At 39.9% G+C, this 16,263-nt stretch overlaps 1 protein-coding gene across 7 annotated transcripts in view; it reads left to right on the top strand.

Moving 5' to 3' along the window:
• Positions 1 to 16,263, top strand: part of ABCC9 (ATP binding cassette subfamily C member 9) — a 74,504-nt gene that overhangs the window by 45,737 nt on the left and 12,504 nt on the right. For all 7 annotated transcript variants that reach the window (XM_055711766.1, XM_055711764.1, XM_014287028.3 and 4 more), the window contains 11 exons: positions 316 to 396; positions 1,413 to 1,550; positions 2,047 to 2,172; positions 2,711 to 2,807; positions 4,884 to 5,131; positions 6,066 to 6,214; positions 6,999 to 7,068; positions 7,893 to 8,050; positions 10,874 to 10,966; positions 13,649 to 13,751; positions 16,147 to 16,248. In XM_055711766.1, the coding sequence (XP_055567741.1) occupies positions 316 to 396; positions 1,413 to 1,550; positions 2,047 to 2,172; positions 2,711 to 2,807; positions 4,884 to 5,131; positions 6,066 to 6,214; positions 6,999 to 7,068; positions 7,893 to 8,050; positions 10,874 to 10,966; positions 13,649 to 13,751; positions 16,147 to 16,248 (1,365 nt within the window). The remainder of the gene's footprint in view (positions 1 to 315; positions 397 to 1,412; positions 1,551 to 2,046; positions 2,173 to 2,710; positions 2,808 to 4,883; positions 5,132 to 6,065; positions 6,215 to 6,998; positions 7,069 to 7,892; positions 8,051 to 10,873; positions 10,967 to 13,648; positions 13,752 to 16,146; positions 16,249 to 16,263) is intronic.

Raw genomic sequence — 16,263 nt, 5'->3', positions numbered from 1 at the left:
TAAGATTTTTTGATCAAAGTCTGTATTTGGCTTGCAGAATTTGATGTTAGTATTGGTTGCATTTGTCAGTCTAAACAGCCTGCTGTGCTTTACAGAAGCTCTTCATGATTTACACTTACGCATGATTAGTTGCTGAACAATTTTTTTCCTTCTGACATTATATGAGGATTATGCTTGTTTATCAACAGGATTAGCATTTTAACAAAGCTTTTTATTTTTATTGGAATGCTGTATAATTGTAAAAAATCACATTTTCAAAGTTCTATCATAATGTTTATTCAAAGATGCATATTTCTCATCCATTATACTCATTAGGGAATTAATTTAAGTGGCGGCCAACGACAGAGAATCTGTGTAGCTCGAGCACTCTATCAGAACACCAACATTGTCTTCTTGGTAAGATTTTTCTTTTTCACATGGAGCATGGAAAGTTAGTAATAAAACTGCCATTCCTTATATTTAGCTTTAGAAAGATCTATGTTAGATTTAGAAAACTACAGGGACTTGTATTCAACTCCAAATCCAAATTATAGAGCTAGGAAATAAACATCCACCAGAGGCAGCATCAAAACATACTGGGAGACTGATCAAGGCGGAATTTCCTGCAAAGACCAACACTGGAAGAGTAGAACAGATTGTCTGCCTTGTGCTCACTCTCAGTGATGACCTACTTTTGACACAGTCCCACTGAAATCAGCAGGACTTCTGATAAGGAAAAGCACCATAATGCAACTACTTGTGAGCGATGAACAGACTGAGGGCTCAGCACTCTCCTGCAGAGTGCTGCAGATTTGGACAGACTTTCCCTTCTCTGTTACTAATTTCAAAGCATGCCAGGAATTTCAGGAGGCTACTGCTCATCAAGGGGCTATTTAAGCCTCTTCAAAATTGATCAGGGGCTTCTGTTCTTAAAGAAAATGTGTTTGTATATTAATATCCTTATCTGAATGTTGTCTTGTTGCTAGCCACACTCACTCAAAGTGAAGACCAAGCACATTTGCAGTTTACTTTGGGGTAAATTAGAACAGCCCCTAATTCTGCTTTAAATTTCCTGTGCCAGTTTCCCATCAAATTAAGCCCATGGGAAATTTCAGTTCCAGTGTTCCTGATCAGGATTAGTCCACCCTGTCAGTGTGGCACCAGCACTGCACACATCTAGGTACAAAAAATTAACTGAGTCCATTGCTATGAACAGAGGAGCCATGGATTCTAGCTCACTGTTTCATAGTGCAGCCCTCTGACTAGGTCTTGGTCATTAGAGAGAGACAAAATGTTAGTAATAGCAGATGCTTTCTATTATTATTAAAAAAAAACAAAACAAAACAAAACAAAAACAAAAAAACAACTCTAGAAAGAAATAAAACTAATTATGGTATCCTGACCTAATATTTTTAAATTTGATCTGATTACAGGATGACCCATTCTCTGCGCTGGACATTCACTTAAGTGATCATTTAATGCAGGAAGGGATTTTGAAGTTTCTGCAAGAAGACAAGAGGACTCTTGTTCTGGTGACACATAAGTTACAATATCTACCACATGCTGACTGGGTAAGAGAAGAGATACCATGATGCAGGTTTGTTGATAATGAACGTACACGTGAAGTTAGCACCACATTTAATGAGATCACTGCTTTTCTCTGTAACAAGAGTCCCTCCTTCTTAGTGCCCTATGTCATGTGGCTAACTGCCACTTTACATAATACCAATTTTATAGTAGAAGGAACAATTTTATCTTTACATTATTTGTGTAGGTTTTTTGATTGAAAGCCACCAGAGAATTATTATTTAATTGCAGATATGACTATTACTAATTATGTCTCATCGATGCTTTTTACAAGTACAGGTAAGCATGGCCTATAGAACTTTCAGTTTATGAGCTGCGTCAACAAACGTAAGAAGTTATTAATAAAATATTGAATAAAATTAACACTGAAATTTGCAGAATGGTAATCTCACCGATACTGAGACATGTCTTGCACGAATCAAGTCAGTGATTATGGCATCTATGTTCCTAAGCAGACCTATTGGATGCTTTCTTCCCTAGATCATAGCAATGAAGGATGGAATGGTACTTAGAGAAGGGACACTAAAGGATATCCAAAACAATGATATTGAGCTATATGAACACTGGAAAACTTTGATGAATCGCCAAGATCAAGAATTGGAAAAGGTAAGTAGGAGCATGTGGGCAAGGATGACCTTTCTCAAAAGAAAAATTTTTCAGTTAATTTCTAAAAAACCCAAGCCATGTCAGAAACCAAGTATTAAACTAGATATTAGGGAGAAAAACACAGGACTAAAATAGATTTAGGAAGTATGTAGTATATCCATCATGGGTCATTTGTTAGAACACGTCAAGCAAACATACTCTTGAAATGTGGTACACAACTGATCCTTTGCTAGGGCAAGGGATGGACTAAGAGACATCCTAAAGTATCTCTTAGCCTTTTATTATGTTATTTCCATGAGCATTTAGGATTCTCTAAAGGCTATTTTTTAAGTCTTTATCATTCCGGAAGAGAGAATGAAAGAACGGATGAAAGAGAAGGAAGGACATGGACAAAGGAGGATTTTCTGAAGGATAATCTATGCTTTTGCATCCTGTGAACTAAAAGATCCGAATACAGACTCTTTGAGGTTGCTGTTGGTGCTACTACAGTGGCAGACAGTTAAACTCTCAAATTAAGAAATAAGTTCTTTTATGACAGGATATGGAAGCTGACCAGACTACTCTTGAGAGAAAAACCCTTAGAAGGGCCATGTATCCCAGAGAATCCAAATCACAACTGGAAGACGAAGATGAAGGTATATTTTAGCATTTCACTTTATTTACTCTATTACCATGCTTCATTGCCTTTCCACTTGAATATCTGGCAGTTCTTAGCAACAAAGTATGAAGTTGTTGATGACACTTGGTAATAACAGTGGAAAGAACAACACTTCAACCTGTTTATAATGTGACTTGTTTAAGGGATTCTCCAAATATTTCTCTATACATTGTACAGGGATAAGGGTGTACCAAAACAAGGTTTTTTCTAACTCATACTGGCTGGAGGTATTGAGGGGTGAGATAGCAGTAAAACAACAGTAAGAATTGTAATTAAAGAAAATTGCGGTAGATCTGCCTAGTCATTGTCACAATAATGTTAGATCAGCTATAGCCCTATCCCTCATGAGATACCTGGGAATGTTCTGTGCTGGACTTTTGAAATATCATGTGATCAGACTTGTAGTTATTTTCAATTCCTTTTTGGATATGGAGTTAACCTGCTATTTTTCTAGCTGAGACTGTTTATGGGAGAAGCTTTAGGCTTTGTTCTCAAGCTTAGCTTCTGGTTCCCCCCAGGTGTTGATGCTTTTAGTGGTGCAGATTCAGATTCACGATACTTTTAAAGTGGGGTGGGGGGGAGAATGGTTGGATATTGGCAGCTGGCAATAAGACCCATCAAGAACATCCCTGGGATGCTAGACGAGGCCTAAAGGGAGTAGTCAGCCCTGGCAAGCAGTAAGGTTGAGCCAGGGAAGAGAAGTGAACTGCAGGCTTTACCTTAACTCAACAGGAGCACTAATTGCAATTGTCATGGTGATGTTGACTGGAGTGATTGCAGAATGCACACTGGCTATTAACAGGCTCTTTGTTGCTACCTTGTGTTTCATCTGACAATGCTCATGATGGATTGTCATCTTAAGTCATAGGTCTGTAGGTCCTGGATTGCTCCATTTTGAAGAGACTCCCAACCACTGTACCATAGGCAGATCTCGGCCCCAAAGCCCTTCAGATAGAAATACTGTGTTGGCTTCATACTTCTTCGGCAGAGCTGGGCAGAACACCTCTTATTAGTTGCAGTCATCAGTACACTTTATCAGTTAAATTCTTGGATGAATTTGAATTGAGGTCATTCCTGAGCCCTTCCTTTTGGCCTGTGCAAGAAAACCTTGCCAAAACCCTGGATCTTCTTTGTAGGGTATAGAAAACACGGGGGGGGGGAAAGACATGCCCATATAGTCCACAGAATGCCTGCAAAAAGCAGACGTCATTCAGATAAAAAACCACATATCAGTAACTTCAGGACAGAAATATAACCTAACATTGCATTCTAGGTCATCCGTACTTATTATGTGGTCTAGGGAATGTACAACAAATCTCTGTGTCCCAAAAAGTGTAGAATTTCAACTTTCAAGAAATCACTAATTCATTTTAACGTTCAAAATCAGCAATGAGTGGAAATGCTGTTAGTTCAGGGCTGTCAAGAGCAGGTCAACATTTCTTTTCCATAAGTGTGGCCTGCAAAGCTGTGAGATGCATATTCTTCCTGCCTAGGGAAAAAAAAATTAAATGTCATGTTTGTGCACCTATGAAATACATATTTCCCATAGCAGAAGTCTTCCACCAATTATATTTCAGTATAATGTGAACAATTATTACTTTATCATAGAAAAAAACTTTAGTATTCTGGAATTAAGGGGAAATTTAACTCTTTCATGCAACAGATGACGGATCCTCTGGATGCAAAGATTTGGAGAACTTTCTAGAATCTCCCATGTGACCCAAGGTGCTCTGCTGACTATACAATAAAAGCAGCTGAACAGCTTGGGAAAGGCCTAGTCTTTACTATAAATAGGCGGTACTGAAGACCTGATTTACAAAAATATATTATTAACAGAACTGTAACAAGTCAAAGACTGACAGTTTATAGAGTTGCTCAAAGAGCACAGGGGAAGTCTTACAAAAATATGTCTGATGTGTTTGCTGTTTTTAAATGAAAAATTGAATTTTGATGTTAAAATTAAACTTCAAAAAAAGTAAACCAAATCCAGTAAACCCAGGTATAATTCTTAGCACTGAATCCAAGCTAACTTGATCAAATGTCTGAGTCACAGAGGAAGAAGAGGAAGAAGATGAAGATGATAATATGTCAACTGTCTTGAGGCTCAGGACAAAGATGCCTTGGAAAACCTGCTGGAGATATCTAACCTCTGGAGGATTTTTCTTGCTCTTTCTGATGATTTTCTCAAAGTTGTTGAAACACTCAGTTATAGTGGCCATAGATTACTGGCTTGCTACGTGGACATCCATGGACAATGTAAATGAAGTCAAGAACGCTGATGATGTTAACAGCACAAATAAGGTGGGCCATATCTTGGAGCTTGACAGGGAAAAAAAGAAACAAATTTCTAAAGCAATTATTTGCTGTTCATCTAGAAGCCAGCTAGATTAGAAAGACAGATATAGTAGGATTTATTATTATATAGGATGGATGAATTGTTCATGCTAAAACAAAAAACAACTCAAATTTTATCAAAATTTTCAAACATGCAAAACTGAAACAGAAACATGTTTGAGGTCAGAAAAATGATTGACCTTTTAAAGGAAGGAATCTCATACTAAACTTTTCCATCTGGATTTTTTAACACCTAAGTCAATGACCCCATTTTCCTAAGTACTGACTGTCCAGTAATGTCCTGCCAGGGAAAAAAAAAAAAAAAGAAAAGAAAAAAAGTTTTCAAATGTACTACTCAAATACAATCTGCTTATAGCTGTAAATTGGACTCATATAGAAATATCTCACTGGAATTCGCTTAGTAAACTTTCAGAAGACTTCAATGTTTTATAGCCCTGGCAGATTAGTTTAGGATTTGCTCTGGGAATTTTAGTGGTGCTTGGACTTAATAAAATGGAACTTTCCAACATCTCTCAAATGCTTTAATTCTTGAGAGGTTCTGCTTTGGTTGTCTGAGTTTCTTGGCTAACAGTTTGCATACTTTTGTATTTGTCCAGATAGTTTGTCTTCCCAGTTCTATGTACTATCACTTCAGGGTCTTGAAGGGTACTCACCAGTAGGCTGAGGAATCTTAGAACTGCCAGATCTTCTAATTATGTGAACTTAATTAATTACAGTTCCATCATAGTTCTTTTATTTCCCAAAGATTACACTTATATAATTCTGTACTATAAGTGACGTGACATGCTAGCTGATTGGTACCAGGTACCCTGGGAACTTCCCAGCAGAAAAGAGAAATAGGTGTTTATTTCTAGGACTGATGTATTTGTCATTTTATTAGACTTATCATGTAGCTGTCTTCAGCATCCTCTCTGGAGCTGGGATTGTCCTTTGTCTCATCACATCTCTGACTGTGGAGTGGATGGGCCTCACAGCAGCCAAGAACCTACACCATAATCTCCTCAACAAGATCATCCTTGGACCAATCAGGTACGGAAGAATAATGTTCCTCCTGAAAAGGCACATGGCCAAAACCTGGCCTCTTTCTAACTGGGAAGATACTCATCTGGAAAAGCTTTTATTTGCCCTGTTTCCTTCAAGACATCAAAAAGTGAAAATAAGCAGTGAGGCAATCAGGAGAAAAAAGTTTCATCTTGGAACATGTGAAATTCTGCCCCTTTTTTTATCTGTCTGAAATGTGTCAGACAGCTGGCACCCCCTTCAAGGCTGGGGTGTCAAGGACAGCTCTAGTTGCAGTCCCAGCTCCAAGACACCCAGCTCCACCTCCAAGCAACAGGCATAGTGTGAAACTATGTGGACACCAGGCTTCTACAGATGGCCAGGAGCAAGTTCTGTGCACGATAACCACAGTCTTTCACAGGCAGCAGGACAGCCAAAAGGATGCTTGCATAACAAATAGTTATCATGGTGCTCTCATGAAACAACTGAGTCCTGGTGGCCAGTACTATGTAGGAGGTTGAGTAGCAGCCAGGGACAGGCTATGTTCTTTGGAAGGGATCTTAAATCTTCAGGGAGTGTGGATGAAAGAGCAAGAGGCTAGACGGTAAGCCGAGGGTGGGTGGGGGGTGGGGGAATGCCAAGAGAAGCATTTAGATAGTCAGGATACAGACATTATGATCTGTTATGTTATTCACATTTACTGCTTGGTTTTGAAAAGTGGCTGGACACAGCTCAGAGTTCTGTCTGGCTATGCTTTTTATCCAAAAATGGAATTACTTTTCAGGTAACTTTTTGTTTTTAATTTGTTCAACAGGTTCTTTGATATGACTCCATTGGGGCTAATTCTAAATCGCTTCTCAGCTGATACAAATATAATTGATCAGGTAGACGTGTAATATATTCTGTTTTATTACAACCTGGCTTTGTAAATTTTCACTTAACTACTGAATAAGATGATATATTAAAATATTCATAGAGAAAGGCATAGTGAAAACAGGCTCTGGGAATGATAATAGACAAACTCAAAACAGAAAGTACACACGTTTGTTAATGAGGGCAGGTAACCAATAGAATAAACATGATGGGAGATGGTGGCTCTTATTTTCTTCATATGCAGGTTGGTTGCTTCTGTTGGAAGATCTGGATTAGCAAAACACCAGATTTTGGGCTCAGAACAGGAAACAGGGTAGAATATAGTAACTTGTAACTATATGTAAGTACACATGACAAACAGATGTTCCATCCCGGCTAAAGCACATGTGAATTTAGTGCATTCAGGGAGAGGAAGGGATGTTTTCACTATGGCTGTGAATTAAAATGTTTGAATAAGCAATAATCCTGAATGCAAGGGTGATGGGAACATGAAAGGAAAATTAAGAAAGAGCATTCCGTTTCTCTAAATATTTGGGATATGAAGAACAATTTTCCTTTTCTTATCTGTTATATAACTGAGGTGAAAATGGCTTCTATTTCCCCATGAGCGTTGAAACAGTGACCTTAGGGGAAAAAAAACCTACCCATTTTTTCACCTCTGCACATTTAAGTAGTAGACTCTCAGAAACATAAAGCCTCCTGATATAAGGAGAATATAAAAGTGAGCACAGTGGTTTCATTCCACTTTCCCTATGCTCCTCTATAGGAAAGGGCATATATAGTGGTACCACCAGTGAGTGATTTTTGCCATATGCATGTTTTTGTTTTGCTCTAGCACATTCCTCCTACACTGGAGTCTCTTACTCGGTCCACCTTACTCTGCCTGTCAGCCATCGGAATGATCTCCTATGCTACTCCATGGTTCCTTGTTGCCCTTGTGCCTCTCGGGATAGCATTTTATTTCATCCAGAAATACTTCAGAGTTGCCTCCAAGTACGTATTAAAAAAACTGTCCTGAAAATTTATTCTAAAAATATTTTATGTGAGAATTGTGATGGAATGTGAGGTTACAGGAGCTAATATAAGGGGGAAATGGCCATGGTGTCCTGCTTTTGATCCTGAGGTATGAGTTTGAGACATACATTGAAAGATTTTCAAGCTGACCTGACTACAAACAGGGAATTTGGGGAATTAATACTAGTTGTTTCACTTTTGTACACTGTTGGCTGTAGAGTCAGATGAGCATGAAGTTTGTTAATTATCTGGGCCAGCTTGCATCTGGTCAAAGCCCCTCTTTGACCTTTTGAGGGTTAGTCGAGAATGGAAAATAACTTCCTGGATTAACATCAGTCATGGCTTTTTCTTGATATTAGGAAAAAAACTCCACAGAAAATAATTTCCAATATTTCATATTCAGAATGGTTTGCCTGGTTAGAGAGAGCAATTTTTCAACAAAAAGTATCATGCTTTCTCTAGAGTCATGTTTCTAGTGCTAAATTCATTATATAATTTAATAAAATGTCTTAAGCAAGCCATTCAAAGTTTTTCTTAAATTCAATCAGTCATGCTTCTTTTTTTTTTATCAGTTAGATTTCTGGCTGGATTTACTCCACTTTCTGATATTTAAAAATACCCATCAAGGTGCCTGTTGACTTGCAGGGAGACCAAAACAACCTCTCATTGTTAGCAGCTGTCACTTCTCACTCTTGTCTTTGCAGTAGGCACATGGTAAAGCATTAACTCCTCTTTTGTAGCATCCAGTGAAGGGGCATGGTGATTTTCAACTGAGCGTACAGTTAACTTCATGGCTAATACTTTTATCTAGGTATTCTGAGAAAGAATTGTGTCCATTATTCCCTTTAAATCAATGGAGCAGGAGGGGCACAGAGTGACATATCAATAATTTAGCTTCACTTTACCCTACTTTTCATCAGCTTTCCTCAGAATTTCCAAGGAGGTTTATTCATAAGAAAACTATAATCAGAATTAACAAAATAAAAATGTTCAATTCTGCAATAATTTGCTTAAATTCTCTGAGATTTTTCAGAAACCTTCTTTCCCCACCAGGTTTCCAAATGAAAGCTGTACGTGGCAGTACACAAGGTCTCAAGGTGGCTGAGGAATCAGGAGACCTGGGTTTCATTCTTAAATCCCCTGTGGTCTTCTGAGTGTCACCCTATCTTGCTACACATAGCAGCACACACTGTTTAAACTTCTTACTTAAAATACACAAGAGTAGGCAAAATCTGATGTATTAGATACGAGGGAAATACTACAGTTTCTCTCTGTATTTTATATGTGAAAGTGATGTCTCTATCCATCTCCAAACCTGGTTTTCCCACATGCTGTACCAATAGCCGTACCACGCAAGCTAGCAAGAGGTTGATAATCCCTGTAAGTCAGCACACACACACGGACCCATTGGCTCTGCAAGTCCATAACTACCTCATCCATTTTATTCTTTTACAGTTTTCTGGGAAAATCTGTACCCAGCAATCTGGGTGGGGTTTTTTATATCTATTTAAATTAAACTTTTTAAAAACACTTGTGGGGCATTTAGGGTTGACTTGTGTTCTTTCAGTTCACAACAGAAATTCATAAATACAATTAATTTCTAGAAAAAACAGTCCTGGGAAACATAGGATGAAGGAATAGCTTCAGCCAGTATTTATAACTTACTTGCATGCAGTACTTCCCAGGCATATAAGCTTCACTAATTTTTAGAAATGCAAATATTTACAGTATTTCTTGCAGCGCTTTGAATCTTTGTTGTATTTTCCATTACATCTCTCAAAAACTAGTGTGTCTTTTCCATCATAAATTTGAATGATAGCATATTTATCATCAAAACATAAGCAGCAAATTTGGTTCTGTATACTGTAACATTCAGCATCATGGAGTAGTTATTTCTTCTGACCTATCTAATACAGTGTGCAAGCACAGTAGGATTTTGATAAAGAGTTTGATTATCTAATGATATGGTCTTTCTTCTGTTTATACAACTGGCTGCTATGCAGAGCATTACAGAAAGATGTATTTGTCTCTATGGTTTGGAAAACATTCCTGTTTCAGGAGACTGGAACTTTTTAGACTTTTATCATTGCTCCATGCAGGTCTTGAAAATACCATTGCTGAATAATTGAGGAAATTTATCATTCATATTATTTCTCTGTCAGTGCTGTCTCTATTTCAACCCATGTGGTAGCGTTAGCACTACAAATAGAAGGTCTGGAGTAGTCTCTCATATTTTACATTCAGCACGTTGTGGTACTTACAGATACTGTAAATGAGGCAAGGTTTGTGTGGAAAGGCCCCCTTTGCAGCTGATACAGTTGCAATAAAACAGATAAACTTGCAGATAAGCAAACTCTGTTTTATACCTGATGTAAAAGCCACAAATAACATATATAAAGCCTAAAATCAACTATTCTGCACTTAATTATATTAATTATATTAATAAACTTGAATGTTTGAGAATAAAAGGTAATTAGGATCTGGCTAAAACGGACAGCAGATTTTTATGCAGAACAGACATTATCGTGTCATTATCACTGTGGGACAAAGAGCAGCTTAGTTGTGACCAAACGCTAGAACACGGAGGTGGCTGGGAGATGATTCAGAGGCTCCTATGGCCAGAGAGAAATGTGATATCCTCATGCTGCAGTTTTTCTATACTATAGAAATACTGTTTTGCATGATCCTGAAAAGAATATGTGCAATATGTAAAATGCCTATTCTTGTCTGTTATGCGGTATAATTTCTACAGACAGAGGTGTTCACATTGTAATGGCTGGCTGTTGTTTTTTGTATTGCCAGGGATCTCCAGGAACTTGATGACAGCACCCAGCTGCCTTTACTCTGTCACTTCTCTGAGACAGCTGAGGGTCTCACCACCATTAGAGCATTCAGGTCAGTAAAACAAATGATGAGAGGGAGGCCTGGGTTTTGGTCTGGCCTATGCAGCTTGCTAGGAGCATGTCTGAGGGCAAATTGTTGGATTTGGTGGATTTTAATTAAGCCATCTCAAAAAAGGGAAGAGATTTTGTTTTCCTGTTCCTTTGCCCTCCCTCTAAACACTTGTGCATATTTTCAGCGACATACTAATTTATCTGCATTGGTTCTTTGCTGAATTAAAGATGATGACTTTTTTAGGATATGATATTTCAACATTCATGGTGTCTAGTTTAACCATGCCTTACCTGGCAGGCACAGGTACCACTCCTCCAGCCCCCCTGCTATATCCTACAGGCTGTGCTATCCAGGTGCCCCTGAAACATTTCTGTATTTATCCCACTCCGCAGGCAGGGAACATCATTGTAGCACTCTCCAGCTGAAAGTGGGTGTGCAACTAGAGAGACTTTGTGAGAAAACTACAGCAGAATGGAACTTGATCTTAATATTGTAAAAATTAGCTTTGTCAATCAAAACTGAAAAATACATTCCAGAAGATTCAGAGAATTTTTCCAACTTTCCATGCTTTCCATTGTTTTCTCTACTTACGAACGAAATATAGACCAAATTCTTCTCGTATATTCGCTACATTATATCTAGCATGACTATCAAAGTGCAGCTTGATGTTGCTCCCCAATAAGCACAACTTGCACTCATTCTGCACAATGTAGGATTTCGAACCAGTGCAGATCTCACTGCAATGCTATTTACACACCTATTTGATCAGCTTGAAACTGTTCCATCACTTCAAGCTAGCTTTCAAACCTAAGCTGTTAGTACAGAGTGCTTCAGTCAGGACTGTGGCAGGACAAGCAAAGACATTGCTGTGTGGAAGGGATGTGAGCCAGTGGTCAACAACAAATGTTTTAACAAGCTTTATCAACCAGAATGACATATTGAAACAGTAAGTCATCATTAAGTGCTGATGCTGATGTGTGCTGCGTGCTTCTTGAGAGGTTCAGAGTAGCCTTTCATCATGTTATCTCCTGAGAAAGGTGAAGGATCTTAGCACTTCTTGGGAGTTGATCGACTCTTCTTTACCTTACAGAAAGTCAGTGTGGGCTTGGATGGCAGAAAGCAGAAGGCAGCCCTAAGGAAGGACTATGCATTGTTACCATCACTTGAGTTTTCTAGGATCTCTGGTGCTAATTAAAGCCATTTCATTTCTCTGTGCTTCACTGTCAACCAAACCTGAAGTCTCCAGCAGTTTTTGTCAGCAAGCTCTTACTTGCTAATAGTCCTGTTATTCTCTGCAGCTTGAGTTCAGCGTGTTCCAGGATAAATAGAGCAGCTCCTCACATAACTTACCACAAAGTAGTACAGTTGAATTAGGAAGCAATTTCGGTGACCTTTACTGTTTGTCATCTGACAGGATAAAAGTCTAAAACTGTCCAGAAGATGAGCTGGAAGTAGATGAAAAGATACAGATTGAGCATGTCAGATTTTCCATTAGGAAAACAGGAGTTTTGCTGCCAGAAAGGGAGACGAGCAGAATAGTCAGTGCATCTTTGCTCCTCCCCGTGTCATTACTGTTACCAGTTGCTGTTTTGGGGAGGTTACTTGCCATGTTTACAAGCTGTGCAGAGGGAAATGAAGTATCAGTGGGAAAAGGCAAAACAAACCAAAAAAAGAAAGAAGTTTCTGGCAGAACAGGGGTTACAGGTGCTTCACAGCAGGACCCTGAGACTTTGAAATGGAAGAGCTTGCCATGATAAAACAGATGCTAAGCTGCTGAATAAAGTTCAGCTAGTTTACTCAAGTGAGGGTATTTAACAGACAGTAGAACATGAAACAGCCTCTGACCACAGCCCATACCCAAAGTAGGCAAGGTGCATGAATGTAATACACTTACACCAGCAGGGATTTCCCCCTCCCCTCCCAAAATGTACCTTGGCTCTTAGGCATGCCGATGTCTTGCACTGGTTTGTAAACGTTATGGGCATTACATGGGGGAGAGAGAAACAAGTGACAGTGGAGGTAGCACTGCTCATTTTTCTAATGCAGAAATGATCTATAGCTCTCCCTCACTGTAGTTTTTCGAGTTGCTTAGGTAATGTGTGACTGGCTGAGAAAACAACTAGGCTGAGTATGTGACAGGTATTGATCTGCTGATCGATCTACAGTCTGCATTAGTTGAAACTTGTTGAAGACTCCTGCAGCTGGCTGGGTACCTTCTGAACTCAGATTTTAAGCTGACAGGTGAGCCCTCTGCTCTTGCCAGTGGTTTATGAGGAAGAAACAGGGGGCCATGGCAGCACTCACTTGTGAGAGGAGCGAAAAGCAGCAGCAGCCACTGTCCACAGCTGTAAAAGCAGATGTGCTCTGGGAAGTAAAACCTGTCCCTAGCACCCTGGCATTTCAGTCTCTTTGAGAGGACAGGCTCTGATCCAAAATCTAGTCCAATATAACTGTTTGTCCAACAAATGCCTCGCCATAGTATGTGTAGCTCTGCCTGGTTAAGGAAAGCCCTGGCAGCCGGTACAGGTCCATAGGGAAGAGTCTTTAACCCAAAGTTTGGCAAAAGCAGAAGGGCAAAAAGTTTTGGTTTGGGAGCAGAGGAGGGAGAGAGGAGTTTAATGCTTCATCCTTTTGTGTATGAGTGTGTAATGTGTTGTAATGTAACAACTTTGCTCTTGGCAGGCACGAAGCCAGATTTAAACAACGTATGCTGGAACTAACAGACACGAACAACATTGCCTACTTATTTCTGTCAGCTGCCAACAGATGGCTAGAGGTCAGGACGGTACGTTCAGTTTCATCCCAGCCATGGTTTTGAAACCTTGGAAGCAAACAGAGACTTGCCTGATGCAGAGAAGAGAGTAACAAGAATTAATCTTGGGATGAGATTATACACACTGTTCCTTAAAATAGATCGGGATTGTTTATGTTAAACCCATAGGGTTTTTTCAGCTTTTTTGGCCAGGAGTGAGAAAATACTAGTCTCCCTCATCTTTTGCTGTTGTGATGTCTAGCATCTGAAGAGAGTGCAAGAGCAAACATTTACATAACTTGAAATAAGGCTTGCTCTACTACTGTGCAGCCTCTGCCGACCTGCAGCAGCAGGAACTGCTTTCAGAGCAGAGCATGGCTTTTTAGCAGTTTGGTGAACTGTGTTGTCATTCTGCCAGGGCTGTTTTAGGCACCGCTGAGCTTCCAGGCCCTGAGGTATCTCCCCAGCAACAGGTTTAATCCTACAGCTCTAATTTAAACCCCTCCTTCACAGTGCCCTTACTGCAGCTGTAAGGCCATAGTGTTTATGATTTTACTGCTCAGTATCATGAAAGATCGCAGAACTAGACTCCAGCTGAAAAACATTTGACAGTAGGGCACAATGCAGCTGCTGCTAGTGAGACTGGCTTTTGGGGAGACTCGCCAGGGACAGCACATGAGGAACTGTCCTGGTCTGCAAGGCAAGAAGAGGCAAGTAAAGTCACTGTGATTTCCTCATTCATCTGACACCGAAGGAGCAGTGAATAAACAGAGCAGTGACCTGATTCTGCTAGACACAAATAGTAACAGGCATGATTAATCCTCACATCAAAGCCTGTATCCTCACCTTCATTTCCTGGTACGCCAGCTGAGCAACGAAGTTGTGCTCTCTTTCTTGTGATGGCAAAGCTTTCCCATGTGCGTGAAGCTTTCAGCTTCCTACAGCACCCAAGATCCAGATGAACTTGCTTTCAAATCAAAGACAGATAAATAACAGAGCAACAGCCAGCCCTGGAATAAGCTGTGGCAGTGCCTGTTAATGTCTCACAGTCTTAGACTTGTTTACACGCGGAATTAATTTGATCCAAGAATATGCGTCGCTTCATCATAGCATTAGAAATAATGTGGTCTTGCCAAGGGATGGTTCATTTAGCTCTGCCTAATGGCACAGTGGTACTAAGATCACTCAAAAGTTTGTAGGATTTAATAGCAACTTTGAAATCCTGTCCCAGCTGCCGATGGAGACTCAAGACCATTGTGCATCTACTTCCCTGTAGATGTTAAGTTTGAGTCTGTCATCTGCTCATCAACACTTTTTGCAGACAGATGAACCAGGCAGCCCTCATTTCAAATCTTCGGACAGATTCCAGGCAGGATATTATCAGACAGAAGGAAAAAAATGCATGGAAAATGCTAACTCTGTAATCCAAAATAAATATAATGCAGGGAGCAGTGGGAGAGTGGGAATACCAGCAGTCTCATGAATCAGACACCTTGACAACTACATGAGATCACATGTGGCATTCACTACAAAACTGAGGTACCAATCAAGAGGATGGGTTCAAGCTCCTGCAAAGCTTGTGAGAAGTCAGATCTTTCTAATACAGCCTACACTGCAGTTTCTGCAAAGCACGTCATCACCATGCAACAGAGCTGAGATCCTTCAGGTACCTACCACGGAACCACTCTGAAACTCAAAGTGCTGTGGCAGGAGCAAGGCATAGTAGCCCATTTGCAGCACCATAACTACACAGCTGTGCTGCTTTCAGAGTCCACACTGCCAACACCCGCATGGTGTTTCACTGCAGGCTGTGAGTGTATAGCAGGCATAGGGATGCCTTCACCACGCACAGTGTCCCATTGCATGATGTAGACACAGTATGTCAGTCTGCCCACTTGTGCCAGAAAAACATGTGCATGAATTCTATATAAATTCTGTATAAATTCTACCAAAATTCTTCATGGACTTTGGAAGTCACTGATACTCCTCTTTTTTAGGGAGGCAAACCCATGCTTGACAAGACTTGAAGGAGAATGGAGAGAGTGAAATTGATTTGTTTTAGTGTTAGGAATTAGAGGTGTCATTGTTATGCCATTCTTATTATTTGAATTTTTGTTTGTGTGCTCATTAGATTTTTTGATACCCGCTCTTTTTTGGGTTGGCCACTACCAGATACCCTAGCCCAAATGGATTTGTAGAAAATACTGGCCTGTTTCACTTGTGTTGAGCAAATTCCTTTAGAGTGTTTCAGGTTGGGCACCATAACCCCTGACCTTTTCCAGGAAAAACAAACCAGAATTAAGGACTAGGTGTAGTTGTTAGAAATAATCCTCAGTAAAGTGAACCTCCTCTACAATTAAGTCGATTTTCTTGTTGCTGCATTTCAATGTTACCTAGAATCTTTCTTTTCCCCTCTTTCTCATTACAGGATTACCTCGGTGCTTGTATTGTTCTGACTGCGGCTGTCACTTCCATCACCGAAGGGCCTCACTCAGGGTTTGTGGGGCTGGGTCTCCTGTACGCTCTGACGGTATGTACCGAGGCA

The sequence above is a fragment of the Falco cherrug genome, chromosome 5, assembly GCF_023634085.1.
Source record: "Falco cherrug isolate bFalChe1 chromosome 5, bFalChe1.pri, whole genome shotgun sequence".
In the NCBI taxonomy this organism is placed as follows: Eukaryota; Metazoa; Chordata; class Aves; order Falconiformes; family Falconidae; genus Falco; species Falco cherrug.
This window is presented reverse-complemented; position numbering and strand designations above follow the sequence as displayed.